This window comes from Dromaius novaehollandiae, chromosome 16, assembly GCF_036370855.1.
Source record: "Dromaius novaehollandiae isolate bDroNov1 chromosome 16, bDroNov1.hap1, whole genome shotgun sequence".
Lineage (NCBI taxonomy): Eukaryota > Metazoa > Chordata > Aves > Casuariiformes > Dromaiidae > Dromaius > Dromaius novaehollandiae.
The window spans coordinates 11,610,501-11,637,084 of record NC_088113.1 but is presented as its reverse complement, the minus strand read 5'-3'; the positions used below and the strand labels follow the sequence as shown (position 1 = coordinate 11,637,084).

Here is a 26,584-nt window from a genome sequence, read left to right as displayed (position 1 = left end):
TTCAGAATGTCATGTATGGGGCACTGAAAAGAGACCCCATGGACGGGCCAGGTCACCATCACAGGAGACATTCAAGAAGAGATTCGTAGCCGGGCTGTCGTAGGGAAATGTCCTGCATGGCACACAGGGAGACACATAAGTTGACCTGAAAAGACTTTTCTGCTTCAGCTGTTTGTGATTGAAATGATCAGCTGTGGGAGGAAAAAAGTTCTGAGAGGCAGATTGTCCATTCATTTCCCTTCCCTCCCCGCTCGTCTCTGTTGCATGCAGCATTCCTTGTGTGTACCAGGCGTGGAAACGATGCATTGCCTTTCTGCCTGACAAAAGGCAGCCTGGAATTATGAACTGGTGGTATTTCTGCTCTATCAAGGCCTCTTGGCTTTAGGAGATTTGGTTGCTTTCCCCTCCCGGTTATCTTGCTGGATTCAAATGGAAATCTTTAAGCTCTGATTTGGAGGCATTATCTAGTATTTCCTATTTTCCATGCAAAAAGAAGTACCACATCAGAAGCTTATGTTTTTCCACTGCTGATATATAGGTAAATCCATTGTGGATTCCCTGACATTTTGCTTATTTCCAAGTTGTACATGGCATTTGCTGCTACTCCTTTTTCTTTTAAAGTATCTTTTTCATTACATGCTCCCCAATCTGCCTTGCTCATTGCCCTCCGTTTGCTCGGCAACCACCTGACACTCACCTGACATAACTTTGCTAATGGGTAACTGAACTTGGACTGAGATACATACTGGTATCCTTATCTCTGAAAAAAGCATTACTTCTGCTATGGTGCCAGCCCTCTCCATAAAAAATAACTCCACCAATGTCTTTTCAACAGTCCTGGGCTGCCAATGCAACTTAATCATTGCATTTCAGTCAAAATTTGCAGACTTCTCAAATCATTCCTGGAGCTTCCCTTGAACAGTGAATTTCAGCTGTGACATGCATTTTTTCAGATATTCCTGCCTAAGGGAGACACTAATAAGTGTGCTGAGGTACATTTAGTGGTTTTCTGGTGCATCCATCTGGGAGTAACACTAAGGCCACAAAAATATTTTTTCTCTTGGCCTTTGGATATCTGATAGCATCCAATGATTCAAGAAAGAAAATGTGGTTGTAGAAAAAAACCCACGAACTACTTTGAATCCCTTAGTAATATCACATAAGGCCATCTATTGAATTTGACTTCAAAAACTGACTAGTTGGACTCTTCAGGTGTGCTGGCATTCAGGCATGTGATATAGTGTGATAGTGATACAGTGTGACAGATGGGTGTTTGTGGCAATGTATGCCTATGATATGCTTGCCCTGCTTCTTTTCAGCAGTACAGTAAGTTGACTGCAAAATCCTGAACTGTATTGAGCTTGTAATAGAGAGTATCTATCAATCTTAGTAGACATTTCAAACATATCTGCTCAGATTGCACAAACCTGGAGGGGTTGGATTTTCTTGCATATTTCTTGAGTAGAAGCCCAGCTCTTCTAATCCCTAGTTTCAGAGGTATAGCTGGGAGCATGGCCGCACTGAGAATGGAGGTACTCTCACTTATACTGGAGAACTACATAGGACAAGATAAATACTAATGAAACTTAAATCAAGCTTTGCCATCCACTTTTTGACTCAACTTGGGCTGAGCAGAACGGAGTATTTGATTTAGCCTCAATTTATGCTTAGGCAGAACTTTCTAAACACCTCTCTTCCTGCTTTGAGTGCCTTGTATGAAGAAATGATTGGCTGTGTGGATGAGAGGAGAACTGTGGATACCATTTATCTTCACTTTAGCAAGGCTTTTGACGTAGTTTCTCGTAGTGTCCTCCTAGCCAAACTGCGGAGGTATAGACTGGTTGGGTTGACTACAGGGTGAGTGACAGCTGGCTGGACTGTCAGACTCAAAGGCTAGCAGTTGACAGTTCAAAGTCTGCCTGGCATCCCATTACAAGTGGCCTTCCTCTGGAGCCAGCAGTGCTTAACATCAACAGTCTGGACAACGGGACAAAAAGCACTTCAGAAAATGTGAGGATGGTACCTAACTGGGGGAGAGTGGTTGATACATTGAAGACTGACTAGTTGAGTAGCAACTGTGCAGAAAAGCACCTGGGTGTCCCAGTGGACAACAAGTTGGACATGAATCATCTGCGGTGATGAAGGCTAAGTGTGTAGAAGGCTCCCTTTGCAAGAGTATGGACAGCAGGTCACGGAAAGTGATTTCCCTCTACTCAGCCCTCATGAAACTCTCTATAGGATACTGCATCCAGTTTTGGCCCAGTTTTGGTTAGTGTCTGCCATATGAGGAGAGACTGAAGGAACTGTTTATCATGGAGAAGGGAAGGTGAAGCAGGATCTAACTGTGGTCTTCTGCTACCTAATGGGCAGTTACAGAGAAGGCAGAGCCTGACTGTTCATAGAAGAAGACACGAAGAAAAGATGAGAGGCAATGGTTACAAGTTGAAGTAAGGGAAATTCTGATTGTATAAAAGGAAAAAACTTCACCATGAGAGTGGTTAGGCACTGGAACAGGTTATCCAGAGAGGTTGTGGAATCTCTTGGAGATTTTCAAAACTCAGCTGGACAAGGCCATGAGCAACCTCCTAATTTTGAAGTTAGTCCTGCTTTGAGCAGGAGGTTAGACTATATGGCCTTCAGTTGTCCCTTCCAAACCAAATTTTTCTGTGATGTTGTAATAAAGTTCTGCCTTCACCTTCTACATCTTAAGACAAGAGTAATCAAAATAAATTATATATAAGGAGGAAAGCACAGTAAACTCCACCAGAGTGTTTCCACATCTCTCTTTCCTCCATCCTGGAAAGGGATGCCTTTTTCTGAGGTATTTAATGCTGTTCCTTGGCACTCAGAAGAAATCCTGAGCAGAGGAAGCAGGAGCCTAGTCCCAGAAACCTATGGGAGATTGAACTGGATGCTGGAAGCCTACAGTACTCTGTGAGCACAATATGAAAAAGCTCAGTTGCATGTACTTTCAGAGTTACTTCAACTGTGCAAAGAAAGAATCCAAATACTGTGGTTGGCTTGCTGGCCATTTGTACATACAGTTACTCGATCTCTGTGCGCATTCGTGGTAGCTGAATCCATGCAAATCCCCATGCCCAACAAATGGATGAAGTGAAAATTCCATCATCCTGCAGGCTTTTTGATCGTCTGTAGAGTACTGTAATTGCCTTCAGACAGATGCTTGTTTGGCAACAGTACAGCATATGCTAAAAAGCTCTTAAAATATTTCTAGATCATGCACTTTTCAGAGTTTATGAAGCCTTCAGAGCAAACACTTACTAATTTTGCTCATGAATCAGATGCCACAGAAATCTTAAAGTAGCTCTTAAGAAAACAATCCTATAGCTCTGAAGCTTCAGGGACTTGGGAGCAGCATTCAGTTATTTTCCCTTTTTAGCTTTGAGTTTCAAACTTTGATTTCTTTATACTGAGGATCCCAATAAGCTCTGGGGACACAGTTCAACATGAAAAAAGCAGGAAGGCTGAAAAAGTGGTAATATTGCACTGAGATTTTGGGGCAGTGGTTTGTGCCGTAAACAGTCATAGATAGATTGCACTCAATGAAAAGCGTATAGCAACTGCAGGTCTACCCTGGGCACTTAACAGTCGTTGGTCAGCATGCCTGGGATCCGGCACTCCACAGAGTAGTAGGTAGCAGATCTTGTATCACCAGTAATGGGAATGGAAGACCAATCTTGCTTCTCTTCCCTCTTTAGTTTATATTCTGTGTTTTAGCCTTAAAATGATTCTAAAAATGTTTGAAATTACTGGGAAATTGAAAATGAGCTTTCCTTAGAGGATCAGTCAAGCCTGGCTCATCACTGCAGTACTCTGGTTTTAGGAGTTTTACAAAACTGCTGGTTTCCATGGGATTCCCCTGGCGTAGTTGAATAAGTTCTGCTGCTTTTTCTTCACTATGACAGTTATAGAGTAGCCCCTCAGCACACTGAAAGTGGTTGTTGTTGTTGTTATTTTAAAGGCAAAATACAAATGCTACCTACAGCTTAGATGAGTCAGCTCTGATAAACATAAAGAGACTAAAAATACTGCATTCAGAGCCCACAACTGGAGGCATGGATGCTGATAAGCAGCAACCCTCTGCACATTGGCAAGTATCCAAGTGGTTTATTGAACTCAGATTTCCCATATGTTGTTCTGCTTTCAAATATTCCTTTTGTTCCTTTCTATGAATTTAACACATTTCTAGTATAATCCCTAATTAACCTGGCAGACAAATTGGGTCCCCCTAGAACTCTGGCAGTGCTGCATTCATCAGGCTTGTAATGTCCATTTTTCTGTACCTACTGTTTTTAATTGAGTCACATCCTACGTGTCTATACATTTTTAGCTTTTTTTTCTGCCGTATGTGCAGCACTGCCCGTCACCAGAGAGAGGTTTCATTTTGTGCTGCATGCGCAGGCAGACTTAGCACCTTTGGCTATAAACTAGAAGCATCATTTCTGTATCTGCCAAGCACCAGCTCCAGTAAATTACCTTAAATTAACCTGTCAGTGGGACTTGCACTGCTCTGTGCTTGAATTCAGTGAGTTTGAATCTTCTGTCATAAGTCCTAGTGTGATTCTATTAAAGCCAATGCAATTACACCACTGAAGAGGAAAAATCAGACCCAGTGAAGAGAGACAAACATAGGTAATTAATTCAGACCATGGACATTGCTTGGAGGGATAGTTTGGATAGAAGTAGTTGTTTCCTTTCATGTGCAACTCGTTTTCAAGGGCGTCAGTTAATCTTGCTTTCCCGATCTCCTTTGGATGTCTGTATTGCTCATTAAAATAAGTGTCTGCAGCATCTTTGTAGATCCAGCTAAGCCTTCTTTCGCTTCACATGTCAGCTAATTATGATGAACTAAAAGAAATAGTGGGAAAAGCCCCAGATAGGAGACTTGATTCTTCTGCAGAGTGTTTCCTCCAGAAGTGTAGGTTATATTCCTCCAGAATATAACCTCCAGTTTGAATCCACCTCGAAGAGGTGTCATAATTTACAACAGTTTTTGCACTTTCTTCAAGCAGAGTCACCTGTGGGTGACTGCCAACTTGCAGAGACATGTATCTGCTTACCTTCAGGGAGGAAAAGCTAATTGCTTCTGTTCTGCTTCCCTTTGCAGTGAGTTTGTATCATGGCTCACAGAGATTGGAGAGATAAGCAAACCAGAGGAAGGGGTCAACCTGGGACAGGCGCTGCTTGAAAATGGAATTATTCATCATGGTGAGTGCTCCGTGTCATAAAGAGACGCCAGATTTCAGTAATGCCCTGGAAATGACGGTGGAAAGGTGGCTGCAGCTGTTCACCTGATGTTCAAATGCTTTTCTGTACCGTATCCATCAGATCTTTAGAGTATTTAATGACTTTGGTATTAATGGGAATGGGCATATTTATGTCATGAAAAGGGGACTCACTGGGTATTCTGAAGGCATTTATGCCTGCAGTAGCTTGATTTCTCTGCAACATCTCTGCAACACCTGCACACAGGCAGGTGTACATTCATTTGCACTTTGTGTGTTTGAAAATCTTGTTGTGATCAGTAAGTATAGCTAGCTTTCCATATGAAACATCAGCAATAAAGAGGATGGTCAAGCAGTGCTGTTTTAGAATGGGGCATAGGTATGAACAGAGTGAGGATCTCCAGATGCTGGGTCATTCTTTCTAGTGAGATTACTCATTATAAAGAAAAGAGATGACGGAGAATTTGTTACAGGATTTGTTCTTTCCAGATCATTTTGCAAGAGAGTCTCTTTAAAACAGTAATGTATCATATTTATTCATCAAACTGAGCAGATGACCTTGAAGTCCTTGAAGTCTTGTGGTGGATGTTTTAGGAGCATAGGATAGTGCATGCAAGTGTCGCATGAGCAAAGCAGCACAGGATGCCTGTTTGAAAATCTTCTGTGCTACCTGCATTTCTGCTAAAAAGCAGGACTTTCTCCTGCTTTTTAAGTCCTTTAAATCTAGGCTTCTCCTGCTGTTTCCTATTATTTGCCCATTTCACAATGTAGACAGAGCAACATAGTCATATTTTATTTAAACAGCAAATGCCTTAATTTCAACTTGCAGGTGAGTTTAGCTGCAAAGTGCACATCAAAGCAATAAGCCTTACGGGTGGTCTTAAGTCACCAGTGGTCTACATTTCCTCACAGTCTCTTGGAAACTGATTTAAATAGAGGAACCATTTAATTAGGCTAGTATTGCTTTGATCTTTTGGCATCACAGCTCCACAAACTTGCCTTCCAGGTGACAATAACACTGTTAAGGAATACCGTCTGTTATCTTTGCCTAACTAAAACACAGAGAAATCACTCTTGCTGCTAATGTGAGCAGCTCCGTAATCCTTCATGCACATATAATTCCACCCCCAAGTACCAAGACATACTCTCAGGCACATTCAGACTTTGAAGTGCCAGAAACTGGAAAGAACTTGGTGCTTATTTAGGTAACAAAATAAGAGTCCAGTTTTGCAAAAGTGTATAGGGAGAAGCATATCATGTCACATTCATGTCACACTCTGTATGTGTCAGCTCCAATACATTGAGCTCTTTTGAGTAGTTGGCCATAACTGTGGCTTTGGAGAACTTAAACACTATAGCCCCCTTTGCACAAAGAATACTCTTTTGCACTCGTACCCTTGCTTGCCTACATCTTGAATGTGTGCACTTGCACTGTCAATGCATAAAGCTCTTCTGAGACTTGTTATTCCATCACGACTCTTTACTCTGCCATAACTTCATACTCTGACCATGTCGTCAGTGCCCTTTTTCTCCAAATACAAATTTACAGTTCAAGGAAAGTCGTGCCCATCCAAACGCCCTGAGCAAGATATATATGATTTGGTTTTAATATTGCCTTTACTTAGAGCTCCTGATGTCATTGTCTCCAAAGACAGTTATTGCTAGATATTAGGATGTATTTGCAATTCTGCATTTAGTTAAGGAAATATCCCTTGAAACTTTGGTATATCATTAGACAAGAAGAGTGTCTCATTATGTGTCTCCTAGTGTAGCAAGAACGTAAAACCAGTGCACCATAATGAAGTCCTTACCCCTCCTCTACATTAGGCAATATATTTTATCTTTTGTTTTCACTTGGCATAACATTACTGTCAGGTGAAAACTGCTGATCTCTCAGCCTGCTTGAGGAGCAGAGCCAAATAAGATTGCTCAGTGACAGAGTGCTGAGCTCTGTCCATTTTATCACTCCATTTCCTCTGTGTCTCCTTTAATTCTGGCTCTTTTGTCTGGAACTGCTGATGTGTAAGTCCTGGTACCCCTCACAGAGAGCAGAAATGATCAGAACGTGATCTGCTATGTGCCAGACAGAGAAGATTAAAAGGTACTTTCTGCAGACCTGGTTCTCAATTGGATTTAGAAATACAAAACCCAGAGCATGCAGACTCTCAAAGACATCAATAGCTAACACAGATTACAAATTCCACCATATACGAAAGGATATACACCTGATCCTGCACATTTTCTTTTACTGTCTGAAATTTAGGAAAATATCACCAAAAGCAGGAGAAATCTTCATTATAATATTCACAGAGCAGGATGTCTGATGAAATGAAGACAAGTCCCCAGAATTTCTAGTCTCTGCCTTCTAAACAATTGTCCTGGCTCCTCTGCGAGGGGAATACTAAATGGTCAGCCAGTGCAACCAGTTGTCTCAAATTAGTCAAACTCAAGCTAAGATGCATCTTAAATAGTGTAAATCCGTATTTCTTGTCAGTTCATCAGTGCTGTGCCTACACTATGAAAGACTGCATCCAAAATGTTTGAGGGTGCTCCGCCACAAAGGCCTGGCTATCTCGTTCTGTTGGCAAGGCAGGGAAGATTACAATGACTAAGCTACCCTACCTCATCTGCTGTCTGCTTTGACTATTGTTCTCTAGATATCCTCCTCCTTTGTTTCTCTGCACTGTTCTCTAGATATCCTCCTCCTTTGTTTTTCTGCGTAGTTGTAAACTGGTCTCCATTCAATTAATCTGTGGACAATGACATTTCTACACTAGTTATTATGATATCTGAAAGACACATTAATGCTTACTTCAAATTTGAGCACTCATTGGCACCTATCAGTTAAATTACCACTCATTTAGTAATCAGTGAAACAAATAATTTCTACCAATTAGTAGATTATTGCCTTCAGTATGAGAGGTTTCCCTCCTACATGTTCTCTTAAAATGGTTTACATTTGAACAGAGACAGGATAAACCTATATATAATTGTGTGTGGACTTCAACCCTCTTCTGATGATTTGGCCTATTGGATAAATCTATATGAAATTGGCTATGAATTCAACTCTTCTGATTTGGGCCAATGCTCCTTTTGAAGGTGTTGCTTACCATACTGAAGCATCTTTTGTGTGCTTGCTTTTAAAGCCTATTGGTATATAGCATGACCCAATAAGATTTTAACTGCACTACTGTAGCACAGCTACTCTGGCAAAAAAGAAGCAGTCTCTTGAAAGTACCATTTAATTTTTAGAAGGAAGTTGGTATTAAATACAAGAACCCTGGTAGAAGTATACCTCTAACAGCTGCAGTTCATCCACTGCAATGCTCTGTGCTTATGGAATTGCAGAGCTGTGGGCAGCTGCAAAAATGGCGTTAGTGCTAAGATAATTGATGTGGGATTTTGGAGGCATTTGGTTCAAAACACAATGGAAAAAGTCAAATGATCCTGATTACCTTCACTAAGGCTGCTTCCAAAGACAAATAAACTGAACTTGGTGTAAAAGGAAGAAATGTCAGTGTTTATTGGAGATGTACTATTCAGAAAACTGTTCTTGTTGGTGGAGCCATTCAGAAATATATGCACATATGCGTATACATACACAACAAGAGGAAATTTGAGGAGCTGAGTCCTTCCCTCAGAAACCAGCTAATCTTTAGGTATAGAAATGTGTATGGCCAAGTGCATGGCCTCTGAAGGACATGCCAGGGGAAAAAAGACTGGTTTTAGTTACTGTACTGATGTTTTAGTTTCAGATAAGCACCAGTTTAAGAATGAGCAGGTGATGTACAGGTTTCGCTATGATGATGGAACCTACAAGCCAAGAAGTGAATTGGAAGACATCATGTCCAAGGTTTGTGTTATCAGTCTTAGTTGGAACCTAATAATTTGCATAATAACCATGAAAAGAGTTTGCTTTACCTCTGAATGTTGGTGACCTGTTGTATAGGAGATGTCTACTGCTTTTTACTTCTGTTATATTAAGCTATTCATCCTAATGCCACAGAAGATGCTCACTCTAGGGAGAAGAAGCAGAGCTTAGCAATAAATATCAATGCACTTGTGAGTGCATCCAGGGTTTCTGATTACAATCCTAATATAGTAACAAAAGGTCTTAAAAGAAGACAATTGGCCATAACACAGTATGTCTGTTGAAGATCTAGTCATGATGGTTTATGGAGATAGTAAAGATCAATATTTCACTGCAGTTCCTCATAATTATATTTGTCAAATGAGTTTTGTTGATCCTACATCTGCCAATATACTGTTTAATAAATTGGACTCCTTATGCACATCAGTTCATAGGCTGATTGTGAGGAAGGATCAATAGAGAAAATGTTGGAGGGGAAGAGATTAAAGATAAAAGAAGAGATTTTTCAATTTCTGGAGGTAGAGAAAGAGGAAAATGTTTGACAAAGAGGGATAAGAGTTTAGAAAAACAGTTAATTGGTAGATAATGTTGGCTGAGTAGAGACATCAGTGTCCAGGTTTTGCTAGCTTCAGCTAGTCAGTGTTTTTTTTTTGAAAAGAAAAAGCTGATAATGCCATGTATCTTTCCTTCTTCAGGGTGTGAGGCTTTACTGTCGACTACACTGTCTATATACTCCAGTGGTAAAGTAAGTTTATCTTCATGATCCCCTTGTATATACTATCTGGCTTTGTTAAAGGGATGACGAGTTACTAATGAAATATTTCTTCTTTCGCCTTACAACCTATAATAGACATTTTTTTGGCTCTTTTACTACTCTATCTCCAGTGTTTGGATCTGTAGTTGTGCTTCTGCTGGAGGATGCTGGAACTGTATCCTGGGAGTGTGAAAGGCTAGTTTCACAGTCTTCCTGGAGTTTGCTTCCTCTGTCAGTCCACAAGAGCTGTTAGCATGGCACAAGTTTATTTGTTTACCCTGACATTTTCTGTGAGTTAACGTGAGTGCAATTAATAAGTGACCACTGATTCAGGGCAGATTGTGTAGTGCAGTTGTTAGCTGCTACATTATTTGGGCTATGGAAAATGTAGACAGATATTAAAGGGATGTAGTAGACAGATGTTAGTGATGTAAACAGATGCCAACGGAATGCTAGGATTCTTTCATTCAAAGAACTCTAAATGAACAGAAACCAATCTGAAGTGGAACACAACCTGAAGCTATAATTTGAAAAAAACATGAATATTTTGGATGGAATCTTCAGAACTTGGCTTTGTATAAATAAATGCTAAAGAATAGAGCTAATCTGCATGCACTAGTTAACTATCTTCCCAGACCCCAGGAGATGATTTTCAGATGTTGTGGCCTTGCTGTGACATCAGATGAGTATTTCTGGCCTGTGACGGAAACCAGCCTGAACTACATGGGTGTTCTGTTTAGCTACCTGTGATTGAGAACTGGGCATTTTCACTCAGCAGAACTTCATTTTAACATACAGAAAAACTGGTGATGAGAGAAAAGTTCAGGTGGGCATGGCTGAAATCCCAAATTCAACAAAGTTGACCTCTTGTTGTACAACCTCCAAGTTGTACAACAGATGTTTCACTGAGAAAGAGATGTTATTGTCATGCTAAAAGTAGCTGCAAAGATAGGTACAGTTCATCAATCATAAATCTGCCTAATTAGATCACTGGGTGTTGTTGAGTTTGTTTGTGACTTTTTTTTTTTTTTTTTTGGCCATTCGACAGTAGTGTAGGTCTCAGCCCAAAGGGTAAGGAGAGAGCAGAAGAGGGTGATGCAGCTCTGGGTAGGCAAAATAGCGATATAAATGCATGTGTATTTGCACATGTGCATTTCATCTCTTAAGACAGTAATTCACGTGCAAAGTAGGAATAATTGTAAATGAAGCTGAAAAAATGTCTCTTACCTCAGGGTACCCACAGACTGAGAGGGATGTAGACTTGTGCTTTAGGGACTGGCAAGGAGGAAACAACTACCACAAGCCTGTCCTGTGGTATTTTATGAGTGTGCTATTTTTGTAATAGGAAGATTCTCCAGCTGAGATTCTATATCAGGATTAATCTGTGTTAATGACAGCATGAATCTAAACTGTGAATGATCAATGAAAAATTGCAAACTCTTAGAAGTTTTAGCATCTTTCTGGATAGACCTATATTTTAAGTGTGTTCAGGCTCTTCTTCCAGCTATTGACTTTTCTACTTGCCCTTCCTTCCACTTCCCTGTGAATCTCCCAGGCTCTCCTCCTTTCATGTCTTCTCATCATGTCTTTTTGCCTTTGACAAGCCTAACATGTTTCTGGAGCCAGCTTTTACGTGACAGTCTGTTGTGCAAGGCCTATTACTTTCTGCTCTGTCTGTAGGCCACTACTTTGTTTGGCATCTTCAGATTGCTGATCCCTGCAATCATGGCAAGGTCGACTAGCAAGGTCGATAAAACCTGCTTTTCATGGTGCAACTTCCCTTCCAAAAAAGCAGGAAAACTGCTTCGAGTACCTGGTGTATGTACCAATAGGACTGGAAGAATCATGAAGTACAAAAGTCGCTTTTTTTTGTTTACATCCTTGGAACAAAACCTTCCTTGGTTCCCTTCCCTGGAAACTAGGGAGTTTCCATGTAGCAGTTGCCTTTAAAATTTTCTTTAAATAAACCCTGACATTTATGTACTTTGAGGACAATATGATGTACTCCCCCGCCCCCAGCAACAAAGCGTGTTACTTTGGAGAATGATACATAAAAAGTAAAATGTATAGAATAGTGTTGGATGTAGAGAAGGTTCTGAATATGTCTCTCATCTACTTCAGGTGGAAGTTGTGAGGGTGGGAGAACTTGCTCCCCACGTACGTGTGTAATGGACAATACTCCAGTGTCTGGATGGTCTGGAGCATGTGAGGAACATCCTTTTCCTTTAAGCTGTGTGAGGCGGTGAGGTTCTGCAGGAAGTTCAAGGATTCCCACATCCATATTTGACTATTCACCAGCAGCTCATGGACCTGGATAACACTTTATGGTTGCTGCTCCACTCTTGTTAGGGATAGATTGAAATGGGGGAAAAGTCAGTGAGTTAATTTTGAAATATTCGTCCTGACAAGCATTTAAATACAAGCAGTGAAAGACTGGGCCTTGGACCAAGATCCTAATGCCAGTGAAATATTAGCTTATTCAAAGCTCTAGCTCTATGTCAGCATCCCTATTAAAATGCTGGGAGTTGCTTCTCAAAATCTGGAAACGCCTACTCATTAGTACTCAATATTTTAATACTTTCCTTTATTGTTCTGACATTTCGAAAGCACATTTTCTTATGATAAGAGCGTGCAAGGGAAAATTGCACAGAGAACGCCCACAGTTTTGTGCTGGGCTTAGCACATTACTGGAAGACAAGCTGAAAAATGTGTGTAAGCACTATAAGGAAAGCTTTTGTTCTGAGGATACATATTTCTGGAAATGCTGTCATGATTTTTTTCAGATTCTGGAAGTCCTGCTTCCCTTTCTAATTTGTCACACCCCGAGTTATGCAAACACACAGGCATTTCTGTTGCACTTATTTGCAAAAGCCAGTCACAACATATTTGTATCTGTAGATGATCAGTGAAAGGAAAACATGGGTAGGATGAATTTTAGGTGGTTGTTTGATTTTAGATATTTAGAAAAAGGGGACTATCAAATGGTGTGGTGCTAATGAAAGAGGTTGATTTGGCAGAACCAAAGACTAAAATCTTCTCTTGAGCTGCAAAACAGATACAGTACATCCAGACTGTAAAACAGTTACGGGGGCTGTGAAAGTGTCCCTCCAGAGTCATGCCAATGGACCTCGTGCTTGAAATAGTGGACCACGTCCAGGGGTGAGAGGGGAATTAATTCTCCGTTGCCCGTTCAGTATTTGGCCTGTCTACTGAAACACTCAACAAGAGGGAGCCAATTAATGCAAATTAACTGTGGTAATACCTTTTGTGATGTGGAACTAGGAATTGGATCAAGACCACCCAACTTTCTTCACATGGGCCAGTGAACAGCCTTAAAATGGAAAGAACTTTTCATATGCTCATGAGCTGGATTAAATTCAGTGACCTGGAGGTGAAAGGTGTTCAAGCCAGTGTCCTGAGCTCTTTAAAGAATTTTGATGCAAACATATTTGATAAGAAACTTAAACCATCAACTATCTCCGTGTTCTGAGAAGAGGAATGGAAGAAACCTGCAAAATGCAGCAAGTTACAACAAGGTTTCTTTTCCTGATTTCAGAAACGGTGATGCTCTGAACAAGAGCTGAGTGAGAGATGGTGCAAGTTGTGTTACAAGATCTAAATGCCAACACGTCTACTTTTTAATTTACGAAGGCTGAAATTGTCTTATGCCGTAAAAGAACACTGTGCTCTATTTGTATCTGGCTGCTCTGTGATATCCTGCTGAAGGAAGTAAAATATGAGCAGGTGCAGAGAATCGGGAGAGTGTCTCATGACAGCACAGGCTAAAAGGTGCTTGATTTAGTGGGGCTGACAAAAAGAGGGCAGGGAGGCAATATGTAAGCTCACGTCTATGAGTACATTGATGGGTAAATATTAGAGAACTATGTAAGCTAAGGACTGTGGCTGGCTGCAAGCCAGAATATATAAACTGGACATGAATGCAACCTGAAGATGACTTTCAGCCAGAAGAATGAGGTTTCCAAAAGGCGTTGTGGTGGCAGTAAACTAACCTGAGTTCAAGAAGCTCAATGCAATCGTGAAAAGAACATATCATTTTCCTAGTGATCTTTTGCTCATTGAAGATGGCTTGAAACAATATCTAGAGAAATTTGAAATAATACTGATCTGTACTGATCTGGAATATCTTTCTAATTCAAGTTCTTAGAAGAGTTTATAAACAGTCATTTATTCTAAAGAAATAGAATATCTGCTCCCCCTTTCTTTGTTTTATTTATTTGCAGCTAGAAGTCTCATTTTTTTCCATCAATAATTCTTCTTTTATCCTCAACTTCACAATAGTAGGTCACAAGAGTATATTTAGGTTTAGAGTCTAAAAGAAATGTTTACCTTTCTGTACTGATGTTCCCTGAATTCTCTTTCTTAATTAGAGACCGTGACTACCATCTAAAGACCTACAAATCAGTAATCCCTGCCAGTAAACTAGTGGATTGGCTCATTGTACAGGTAAGCAAATTTTAAGATGCTGCTGTCCGTGACAGCTTAATTTTTCAGTCCCATTTAAAAGTTAAAAAACATATTTAGTTAGTACAACATAATTAAATATATTCAGATTCCTCAAAATTACACTCATGTTTTCTGTTTTTGTTCATTTGGTGAAAACTCAGGATTTGGCAGCATAAAAAAGAAAATCCTGCGTTAGCCCTGGGAGTGATGAAGTGGATATCCTCAGAGATCTTTTCCATTCCTATTTCCTGTGATTTTGTGAAGACACTCAAAGCAACGTTGATCTCATTTAACGAATGGGGAATTTAAAATCTAGCTTTGATAGTCTAAAGCAATCTAACATTCTGTTTTCATCTTAAGTGATGGTCTGCTTTGCGATCACATTAAGCCCCCGTGCACTGTCAGAAGGACATAAAGGGACGCTCGGGTGAATGAGAATCAGGCCCTGGCAGCCAGGGATGTTGTCTTTCAGAAACATTTCCTGCAATTGCATTTGACATCTTTCTACGTTAATAAGATAGATAAGATTTCAGATACTCTGTGCTAAACAGCTGAATGGGAATGGCGTAGTCAATTGCTTTCTTATTAAGAGTATAGAGGAGGGCAAACATATTGGCACTGAGGTTTTCATATCGGTTACATGTGATTTAATAGGGTCCTATTCATGGAAACCTGAGATAAAAAAAGTCTGCCTTGGCCAAAGAGGAGAGATGTAATCAGGCTAATCTGGCCATTATAATAGTTAAACATAGTGCTGCAGGCAGTAGAAAGACTCAGATGGCAAAGTAAAAGATCAGCGCTAGGTCTGGAAAAAGGTAGTTCACTTCCTTCCCTGTTCATTCTGGTACGTTAATCCAGCCTTTGGTTTTCCTGTTCCCTGAACTTCCCTTTACATTAGGATGGAACCAGATTGTCCTAAAGCCAGAAATGGAGATACAGGAGAATATGTACTTTATTTCATGTGTATGTATATGCGTATACGTGTGTACAGATGCAAAGACAAGGGAAGATGCTTCTGTGCTTAGTTAAAGGGGAACATTGTTAAACATTTAAATTACTGTCGAGGACTCAGACGAATTCCTGTGTACATGGCTAAATCAGTTTTTGCTTGTAGATCCTTACAAGTAGTAATTTGCATGGGGGGTGCTTGAAGTTTTCATAGCAGATTGAACTATAGCTACCATTTGTGCTCCGGCTGTGCTACCTAACAGCAGATTTTAGTGGGAGCTGTTGAATGCTCAGGTTTTTGCAAAGCAGTGCGTTTTTTTAAACTGCTCAGATATCAACTTGTCAGTTCAAATTTAAGCATCTATTTTTGAACATTTTGGTGATGGTTGGTGTCTGATTTGATAACTACACAAGTTACAGAAAAATGCTGGGATATATTTTTTTCTGTTTCTGACAAATGATATGCATCATGATTTTCATTTGGAAATAGTGCTCAAAAAGTGAGGACTGTTGTTTCTGTTAGATTTAATGACACGAGGATGACTATTTTGAAGGATGGAGTCTCTGATTTCTGTTTGCAATTCAGGATATAAATGTCAGTGGGACACTTCCCTAATAAGAAAGCTGTTTTTCATTTCCTTGACCATTACAAATATTCATAAGACTGAACAGTGTGGAAGACTAGGGACATTTTATTCAAAGAGACGATGTTAACTATATTTCATACCCTGATCCTCCAACCTGAAAATTGTTACATATTATGCCTCTGTCAAGAAATAAGTTGGGTGCTAATTGAGGCTTAATCTTGTGTGCATTTGAATGGTTGTATTCAAATGTGATGCGTGTTGTTATCCCCCGTGTGTGGCACGTGCTCAGAGTCTGGGACGGGCTCGGCATTAAGAGCTCTGTTACCAGCTGTGCAGGGGGCTTGTGGCTCTGCAGACATCGGGGCTCTGCAGGAGCCGAGCATCTCTGCCTGCCAGGTCTATTAATGTGTCCTCTGACTTACTAGCACAGCATATTTACTACAAGGGAGTTTTCACACATGAGAGAGGATGGTCAAGGGGTTTCCTAATGACTGGGAGATTTAATGCTGAGCTTGCTTGACTCTTTTTTTATTATTGTTTATAGCTCCTCGCAATGCCTGGATTCTGTGGCAGTTGCCTCCATACTGTGTCTCAGCAATATTACGCATCAGACACTAAAACAAAGCTTTAAGTATGATGGTGAAGAGAAATGTGTACCAGCATAAGCACTGATAGAAGATGCGAGTGTTTATGCCTGTCTTACAGGCACAAAGTCAAATCCCGGAAAACAGATACTGCTATGATAAATAGAGTTTGCTGTGGGTATTACTTTAGTGTCCCTTTGAATGTCAGGGAGAGATGGTTTCAGCCGTTACAGCCTGAAAGGAAAGATATCTGAACCACATCCAGGGATTTAGGCTGAAAGTGTCTGTGAATTTTATTACGGTCCCTATGTGTATTTACAGGTAATCCTTGAGGGAAGGGACTCTGCTTGTTCCATTGATTCCGGACCCTCAGCTTCGTTGTATGAACTAATCTTTCTCCTGGTGTCACTGGGTTGAGAAGAAAGAGGAGAACAGACCCCACTTACAAACGGCAGAGCTCTTGCTCCTCACAGAGCCTGAGGAGCTGCTGGGGTGTTCTGAAACGTTAAAGGGTTGCAGTGCCGCAAAACCAGTCCCCTTGCCACCTGACAAAAGATTTATATCCAGACCTCCAGAAATGATCTGTGATAAAGCGCTACTAGTTGACCCCAGTCATAAGTCTAAGAAACTTTAAATGGTAATTGTGTGAAAGGAAGAATAAAAGTAAAGGGAAGAATGCAAAGGAGGAAGCTGCTGCTAAGGTCCTTCAGGCCTCTTGTTTCAGTGATTCTCTCCATCCATCCCTTCTTTCGACTGCAGTCTACGCTGCATCTTTGTGCACCGCATTTCCTTAGGCTGCCTTCCTGCTTGGAAGGAGCACTTTGTAATTGTCTACAAACCTGATACAGTCATAATCTGAAAAATCTCCTTTTCCATGATACCTACGAAATACTCAACAGTGATGTGATTGCTGATGCGCTCACTGGTAATGCTTTTTGCTGTTTTATATCTGCCTGTGTTCATCTGTTTTCTTTTCTCCTACACGTAGATTGTAAACACTATGAGACAGAAACCATCTCTATCGCTGGGCGTATGCAGCTCAAAACCATGGTCAAAACAGACCATGATTAGGGCTTTAGACATTGTATCACCATCAGAACTAGAAAACAAGAAGTAATAATAACAATAATAATAATAATAATGTGCACTGGACATGATCCTTCCCTGTGGTACTGGCTGTAAACTGTTTTTTTAAATTCTGCTGACTCAATTTCAGTGATTATATTTGAATAAGCCTAAGTTAGAACATCAAAACTAGTGTATCTAGTTTCACATGCAACTTCTGTGAGAAGAGGTTGTCTAAGACACATTCTGTCAAGATTGTTTCATCTAAGTGGGTCTCTTTCCTTAAGATTTCTGTTACTACTTTTACTGTATTTGAAAGAATTGCTACATAACAATTACAAGTACTCACAGTGTACCTGATAAGATCTATTTTTAGTTATCTTTTACATTTAGAAAATGCTGTTTTGCCAGGGGAATATTTTGAGGCCAGGTTAACATCACCAGGAGTAGCCACGTCTGTTTTAGCGCTTTCCTACTCGTAGATTTTGTTGCCTAAAACAGAACTAGATTCCTAAAGGTTAAGAGAATGATATGAAAAGACGTTTCCCCTCCAGTTTATTTACAACTGAAAGAATGAATTAGATTTGAAGTCCCAGCCTCTGTAAAATGTCCATTTTACATAAACTGTCCATTTGTGCCACAGAGGAACACAAAATGAGTGTTGAGAACTGTCGCATGGCAGAATGTTGAAAATGAGGAAGGACTTGCAAAGCCTTGAAATTAGTTCATAGTAAAAGTTAAACTTCAGGTTTATTAAAACCCTTTGCTGGGCTCTCCCTCGGTGATTCCTCCAGAACCACCTCTGTCTCTCTTCTACCAAGACAACAATATTTGGTTCTTAGTTTGTGGGTGTCAGGGTTTTTTATTGCTCTCAGAAAGTGGCACAGTCACCGTCTCTTCAAGTACCAGTAATGCAGCTGATTGGCAAGGGCTGATCCTGTGTGACTCGGTATGCAAGCCGTATCTTTACACCATAGTGATGCTCCTTGGCAATATTGCCACTGAGCAGCTTGGCAAATAACTACTCTTCTTTTTAGGTAGGACTTGGAGCCCACATCGATGTCCTACTACCAAGATTAGAGGGCTGTTGGTCTGCAAACTGGTTTGAAACAGACTCAATACACTACTTTGCAGTATCTGCTAGAGCTTCAGGATGGCCAGTTCTCCAAATGGAGGGAAAAAGAGAAAGGATAATACTTCTGTAGGATACAGCTTCTGATTCCATAGGAAGGGGAGTAAGTTGCTGAGCTCACTCCTCTGCAGAGCAGCAGCTCCTCTGCCTGCTGGAGTGCACTGAGCAGCTGCTCTTAGTGAGCTAGTAGATCTCAGGTTCTGCTGTGTCCCTGGGGGGACCGAGAAGCAGATAATATTGCATTATATAGCAAGTGATCACTGGTCAGCAATATCTTTCATCTGGGAAAGACCAGTGGTTCCTGCAGATTTTTGCTGCTGCTATTTAGAATTCATCTGTCTGTCAGCCGTAGTACAGCCATCACGTTTGTAAAAGTCTTCACCTGGGGCTACAAAGAAAAAGATGCATAGAGAAAACTGGACATTCATTGTATTTAAACAAATTGTAGATGCAAAAGTTAATGCTGTTGTTTCAGATACGTTTGTAAATTTGCAGATCACCTTTGGTACCTATTTTGAAATACTGCCCTCAAGGCTTCTGGTGATGAGCAACTGAATAATGTGTTAGCAGGTCTGCTGTATGAGAATATAGAGTGCCACTGCAGTTTTAATCAGCCTGACCTTCGGAGTTCACATGCACTGGTTTTACATAGAGGTTTTTCTCCTCCGGGTTGGATGTAGATAGGATCTCTCAACCACTCTCTCTAAGAATGAGCTTTGTTGTCTGTGGCTAAGGAGTCCTAAAGTCAGACACACTAAGACTGCAAATAAAAAGTCTTTACGTTGAGGTAATGTTATATGTCTTTGTGGGTTCAACAGCTGCTTTCCAGAATCCTGGTCTTTGTCCTCCCAGTTTCTGTAGGAGGGAAAAGATGTTTTTTTAATATATATATATATATATGAATGAATGGGATTGGGTCGGGGGGGGGGACTATTTTAATTGCTTGCTATTGTTCCCTACAAAGAGCATCCTGCTAATTTCAGAGCCACTAGCTGTGTTGCAGGGAGGGGAAATAATTTAGTTTAGGAACTAGTCTGAGGTGTAATATTTATCCTCCTGTTTCTAGGGAGACTGTCAGACGCGGGAGGAAGCTGTCGCACTGGGTGTTGGACTCTGCAATAACGGCTTCATGCATCACGGTAATGCATCAATACCCCTTCCCACACCCAATTAAAGGAGCTCTTACTTAAGGCAGATTAACTGGCAGTGTCTGAAAATCCCTTTTCTATAGGGTGTGCCACGTATGCTGACATGCAGACAACTGCAGACATCCAAGCAGGTCCATCTAAAAAGTGGTCTTGCACAAAGACTTACACAGAACCTGCACAAAATGCCTGAGCTAGTTCCTGCCCAAGGGGACCCTCTTGCTCACAGCTGTGATGAGCCCTGCAGTGATTAGACAAACTAGAAGGGGAATATTTTTCACTGCATCTGTATCTGGGCCATCAGACCAATGCACAAGCCAGGTGCTGTCCTGAACTGTCACCCAAATAGTCTCAGGTACATGAGGCTGAATCCTCTAATGCTAGGCTGAGCACTGGAAAAGAGGAAAGAGGATACTAGATCCCTAGTCCAGTGCCTGCTGCTTGGACAACAAGCATGAGCCTCAGTGCTGAACCCCTGAAGCTTCCAAATTGTAAGTGCCAAATTGCTGAGCTAAACATCATCCCCACTGATGCTGCCGCTAAACTAGGGAAGTAAACAAACCGCATCGATATCAGTTTCGAATCAGGCATACAGGCTCCTAAAGATAAAACAGCATTTGTCCAATGAATTGGCCAATTCTAGTCATAAATAACATTTAATATCCATGTTTTGAATAGTGGTTTTTAAGAGCAGGTTATTATAATAGGGAGTTTGCATAGTGCTTGATGATAAGAATGTAAGAATAATCAATTTTCTTTAAAGAATCTGTTCTCTTTCTGAAGAAACTTTTGGCATTCACAGCATGCCATGGCAAGGGGTTCCACAGCTAAATATATGTTGAATAAAGAAGCAATTCCTCGAGTTTCAAAACTGTCACTTGCTGGTTTCACTTGATGCCCCCAGTTCTAGTATTTGAAAACATGTTGAACAACTTTGCCATGCTTCCATGCATGGAATTCCCAATTCCATGGGAATTTTATAGATCTTATTTCCCTATCAGGTGATTCCTTTTCAGGTTGAAAGGTCTTAGTCTATTTATCCATTTCTCTTTCCTTTAATCAACCTTTTTACCCCTCTTTGTTCCTTTTCTAGTTTTACCATATGCTTTTTGATATGGGGGAGAAGTATAACATAATGAAGACATAACAATGAAGACATTGATAATAACATCATTCTTCCAAGAGGATCTTTCACATTTTATATGCATTCTACCTGCCAGGGAGGTCAAACATTATATCATGAGCCACTATGCAACATGCAGAAAAGTGTGCACCTAAAATACTGCAGTACCTTAAAAATACAGAGCTGAATAGCTGGTCGAATGGGATGTACCTGGTCTTTGTTCTGCATCAACAGGGGAAATATTTAGCACTTCCTTTAACTTTCTTTTTTTGTTTCTGTCTTTCTTTCTCTGTGTAAATGCATGTGTGCATTTTGTATACGTTGTTTCCAGTCCTGGAGAAGAGTGAATTTAAGGATGAATCCTTATATTTCCGCTTTTATGCTGATGAGGAGATGGAAGGTACCAGTTCCAAGAGCAAACAATTACGTAATGACTTCAAGCTTGTGGAAAACATCCTAGGAAAGAGCCTTCTGGTAAGAAATATGTTAATGTAGCCCTTTACCTTTCTATGAAATTGTTGTTTTCTTATAGTAAAGCAGAATGAGAAGGAAAATTATGATAGAGCAGAATTAAAATGGGGAAATTACAGCTGTAGCTAGACTTCCCTTCACTGCAGCAGTGCTAGTCCTCGAGCTACCTTGCTGTAGACTTTCAGCTCGTGTAGCTCCAATCTGCAAGTTGCTCCCTTCTCTACCATGTGACCAGACCCGTTGCGCAGACACTGCCTGGAAGCATTGAATCTACAGCTCACTAACACACATCATTCAAGTATCTGCCTATTTCTGGCAGGTCTTAAGAAAAGAGGAGACTCAGAAATAGGGCCAGTTCGTCCAGGCCACAGCCCAGTCCCTTTCTATTCCTATGCAGCCTGTGTGAGAGAGAGAGATTCTGGAAGTGAGCCAGGAGCCAGAGGTATTGTCCCAGCAGGCACTGTATGTCTCTGAGTTTGCTGAGTGGGCATCACGGTGTTAGCGTGACGGAGGAGGAAGTATTGGGCGCTACTGTCTCGGCAGAGGTCTGCTATCAAGTTTAAACACAGTTTAAACATCTTTAATATGGGAAGTAGATTCAGATGAGAGTCAAGTGACTGACCAAGACACAGATATTTTGGTGCATCATTATCTGAGCAACACAAATATGCCCTGCATGACTGGATCAAGTATCAGTCCTTATCCCATGTATAGAAACCATTTTCCAGACAAAATCGTTCTTTATGTTCATGCTCTTATAACATTACTGTTATCTGCAAATTTCCACTCTGCTAAATACCATCGCTGCCTTGCTGCACTGAGGGTATTCTGATGCTGTTTGGACTTGGTGGTTGCATCGGTGGCCGCTCTTTGTTCTGAGATCCTTGTTTAATGCCAGTGGCTCCAGGCTGATCTTTTTCTCCCTTTGAACACTGGCAGAATGCAGGAGCAGGATGAAAGCTTGGTCAGAAAAAACAAAAGCAGAATTGCTGGAAAAAATCCAGAGGTCTATTATATGGGAAAATTTTCCTTGTGGTTCATAGAAACTTCACCCTTTCACTGTTGTCTTGTCTCCAGGGAGACCAATTTGTGTTTGTCTCAATGATCAGAAGTAATATTTAAAGCACCATGGGCTCTCAATATTTTTCCCGTATGCATCCAGGGACAGAGATTGGAGTGTTGGGTTAATACATTTATCCTCTTGAAAAGTTATTGGATAAGGAGGCAGTTAAAAAGTATAATTTACTTAACTTTGAAGCACTTAATGTTGGGGGGGGGGGGGTTTCCTGCAATTTGCAAAGCACTCAGAAATCAGTTTCTATAAATTGGTGAGAACTGTCGTTAGTCAAGTATAATTAATCTTCCTCCTTACCAAGAGAAGACAACTAGAGGAAACAAATTAATTAGTATGTTTCTTCCGATTTTTTCTATTAGTTCAAGGCACTGCTGTTAAAAAGAAAGTGCCAAAACCCAACAATGCTATGTTACCGCTGAAATGAGGGATTTGTTTAAAGTTGTTTGATTCCACTTTCTGTAAATATAATGGTCATTTATTAGTATTCACTAAAGAGACTGAACAAACTGTAGCCTCTGGAGCAAATAGCAAACCTTCCACATGGACCATTTACTAGGGATTCATCATAGTGCCTGACTGGTCCTTTCAGTCACTCCGTAATTTGGTGACTGAAATATTTAGAACAACAATAATTGTAATATTGCTATTATTGTAGTTCTGAAGTGCATCAGTCAACCTCTGTGTGTCATTGTGCTACTGCAGCGTAAAACTCGTGAAAATGCACTCACTTCTCAAAAAGTAAATAGTATGAAATGAACAGCCCATGCTGAATAAAAAAAAGTCCCACTTAGAGGGCACGGATCTTTTTCCAATGAGCAGTAGTCGTGCTAAAGTTCTGAGCTGCACTCATTTTCACAAATAAATGAGGAGTCCCCTGAATACTTGGAAGACGATCCCACAAACAGCAGTACAGTAAATGCATTGCACTCATCGTTACAAACACATTTGTGCCTGACTTCTTTTTTATGCTGTGTTAAGCAGTTACGAGCAGCTGGACTCCTGGGGCTTTGCTGTCTTGCCTCTTCATGGTTATAATAGGGCATCGATCCTTCTCATCCCCAGGTCCCAGCATAGGAAGTTTAATGGAATTCCTCGGCACTGGCTTTTGAAACAGGCTTTTCTTCTGTTATGAAATCCTCGTTGTTTAATTGAACAAACCCCAACCACTCATCTAACTTTGCTGTATCACAGGAGAGCTTGCCCTCAAAAGCAGAAAACAAAAAGCTTTGGCATGTATAAATGAGAAATGCCAAGTGAAAAAGTGCTTTCAGTTTGCAAAAATACACTTCAAACAAAGTTTAATACTCATTTATTTGTGCAATTGTTTCATATTGAAGGACATAAATCTTGATACACTGAAAAAATATACAACATTTTTTGCATAGTTCAAGAGAATTTGGATTTTGGGTTGACTCCAAGCATTGTGACTCGGTTGCTGTGCTGTTCTGTTAACTTGTGATCGGCACCTCTACTCCTTAGCCTAGGCCTACCACAATGCAAATTAAAGCTGGTATCTTGGAACTGAATAGCAGGCAAAGAAAGTTGCCTGTAGAGATGGGCCTCCGTCAAGGTCCCATAAGAAGTTTAATACATACACAGTCTCTCGGAGAACGTAGTATATCATTTATCTGATCTCAAAAGAAAAGCGTTCCGTGTAATTTCTTAAGATGATGCCTGCGTACCTCATACGCAGATTTTTCAAAACTATTGTGCTGGACGGTACTTGAGATCCAGCCAAAGTCTAAACCTTGTCAAACTTCCAGACCTGTGCTGTCTCCTGTGTTCTTCCAGGGCATCCCCTATTCCTCATCACTTCTCAGCAGTGAGTTGCAGTAGCTGCAGGAGAGGAGCTGCAGTGTCCCACTGTAGTTCACAGCAAGGGCTGTGGCACGTCCTGAAATTCAGGTCATGCAGGGGCCCGATTATTGTAGCATATTCAATGAAAGCCAGTAGTTTGAGCACAGAAGTCAGGAATAACTGGGTTTTAATCTAACTTCTCGCATGAAATCACAGTGCAGCGTGAGCAAGACATTAACTCACTGTATGCCTCAGTTTACCATCTGAAAAGGCGGCTACTAAATCTTATCTGTCCACAAGGGTTTGCTACTGCTGTTACGTCTTGAACCAGCTTTGAAAATTAAAAGCATTAAGTAATCTTTATGATTTAGCACCTCAGGCATCAAATTTTTAGATACTAAGTGGTATTATCATTTGAGTTGATGCCTTTTCTGTTTTAAAACAGATAATCCAATATACATAGCATTCTCCCTAAAATTCTTATAAAATTATAGAAAACATTTCTCCTATTCAGATCATAAATAAATAATAGTAATTTGTATTACTAAAATAAAGCTATACTTGCTCCTTGTTAACATTTCTTCCATCTTTAATCATTCCAGGAGAATTATTCTTGTGTTTTGTGCTGATGTATAATTACCTAATTCAGCAAAATTTCAGGAGAGAGTGAGCTTCCCCTTTGCTCTGCATTACACTAGTGTACCAGGGTCTACAGCAGCTTGAGAATTGAAATCATTGATTTAAAACACCCCCAGGAACAGAGCCACTAGTGAGAGCCCATCCTCTAGGGGTTTCTGATCTCCCAGGGAGTCAATAACAAGAGGCATCTATCATCTAGGTGTACGTGGCCAGATAAGGGCTTTGGGGTGATTTAGATGCTAAAAATTTCAGTGAACTCTGAAGCAAAAAGCATGCTTTACTCAGTAAATCTTAAACTGTTGAGAATGGTCTGTTCAATCTGGAGGATCACAAACCAGAAGAAACTTGGAATTGTTTTGTATGTATCAAACCTATTTTACTAACGTGACAAAAGATACCCTTAAAGATAATAGCTGTAAGGTCGGCTTAGATCCTGGAGCTTCTTCATTTTGTTTTAGTGCCCAGAGCTGTGAACTTTTGAAAGTCTGGGGGGACTAGAACAAACTGGGAGGTGAGGTGGCAGGAACATAGGTCTCTTCAAATGAATGCAGTCGAGGACCACAGAAACCATGTGAATTTTGTGTGTGTGTGAAACATTTAGAGCTGTCATTATCTAATAAGACACTGCTCCATAAGAAATTCTTACCCAGCTCAAACTCTTCACGTGTCTGACAGAGAGGAGTTTACACTGGAGAGCTGTAGCGAAGGCTGTGAGAGAGGGAGATAAGTCCTGGATTCTCATGTGGGAAATGGTGCTCTCTCTGTCTCTGCTGCCCCTTCTGCTGCTGGTGTCCCCAAGAGTTTGGGCTGGGAGTGGCTGCCTCTCTCTATTTAGCCCCAGTGCTAGCAGCAGGTGGGGGAGGCAGCGGGGGGTGAGGTGGATGGGGTTCCTTCCCCTCCTTCACTGGGGCAGTCTTGGTGCCCAACCCAAGGCTCTTCATGTACATGTAGTGGGAGGGTTCAGCAAGTGCGGTAGTAGGTAAACCGGACACAAGACCCCGTATGTTAAAGTCTCGCTCTTGTGGCGTCAGCATCACCACAAGCAAGATGTATGCGATGCTGGAAGCTATCCTGCAGCTAAGGACCAGCTGGCATCAGACCAAGTTACTTCATGTCTCTGTCATCTTCATTCTCCTGGAAATCTGCCATAGATATTGAGCATTCCCACACCACATGGATTTTCTGACTCCATAATCCCCCTCACATTGGAGAGGGGAGAAGGGAAGAGCTACCAAGCTGGCATCATGACCCACATGCCAAAATGCTTTGTGGATATAATATATACAGGTGTAATGCACTGTTCCTTGCTAGTTTTTCTTCTCCTCTCCCTCTACCTTCCCCATCTCTTTGCCAAAATTCTCTTTGAATATGTTCTGACTATGTTTGCCCTCCGGTTTTGATTAAACAAGCTTATTTCTCATATGGTTTCATTTTTTAATGTGGTCGTTGTTCAGGATTAAACAGCTGCTGCCTTACATTCAAAAAGCCCATTGCATTTCAGGGGCACAGAAATAATTCTTATACATGGCAAGTAAGTTAATTGCTTTGGGCTCCTTAGGGATGAGTGGTGTTCAGCTGCGGAATTGCAAGGTATTACTATTTTATAATAGAGAATGAATCATAGCCTTCTCCCAAGTATTGCACTGCATCAGAATATGATCCATAGTCTCCCTTTTTATAAGA

General features: G+C 40.8%; 1 protein-coding gene and 1 long non-coding RNA gene across 11 annotated transcripts in view; one reads left to right on the top strand and one right to left on the bottom strand.

Annotated features, from left to right (window-relative positions):
• LOC112986976 (uncharacterized) overlaps positions 1 to 26,584 on the bottom strand; it is a 276,385-nt gene that overhangs the window by 15,145 nt on the left and 234,656 nt on the right. The window lies entirely within an intron of this gene.
• The window catches only part of PREX1 (phosphatidylinositol-3,4,5-trisphosphate dependent Rac exchange factor 1), a 179,036-nt gene that overhangs the window by 115,949 nt on the left and 36,503 nt on the right, over positions 1 to 26,584 (top strand). For all 4 annotated transcript variants that reach the window (XM_064521464.1, XM_064521462.1, XM_064521463.1 and 1 more), the window contains exons 11-16: positions 5,129 to 5,229; positions 8,996 to 9,099; positions 9,813 to 9,862; positions 14,260 to 14,335; positions 19,718 to 19,790; positions 21,251 to 21,393. In XM_064521464.1, the coding sequence (XP_064377534.1) occupies positions 5,129 to 5,229; positions 8,996 to 9,099; positions 9,813 to 9,862; positions 14,260 to 14,335; positions 19,718 to 19,790; positions 21,251 to 21,393 (547 nt within the window). The remainder of the gene's footprint in view (positions 1 to 5,128; positions 5,230 to 8,995; positions 9,100 to 9,812; positions 9,863 to 14,259; positions 14,336 to 19,717; positions 19,791 to 21,250; positions 21,394 to 26,584) is intronic.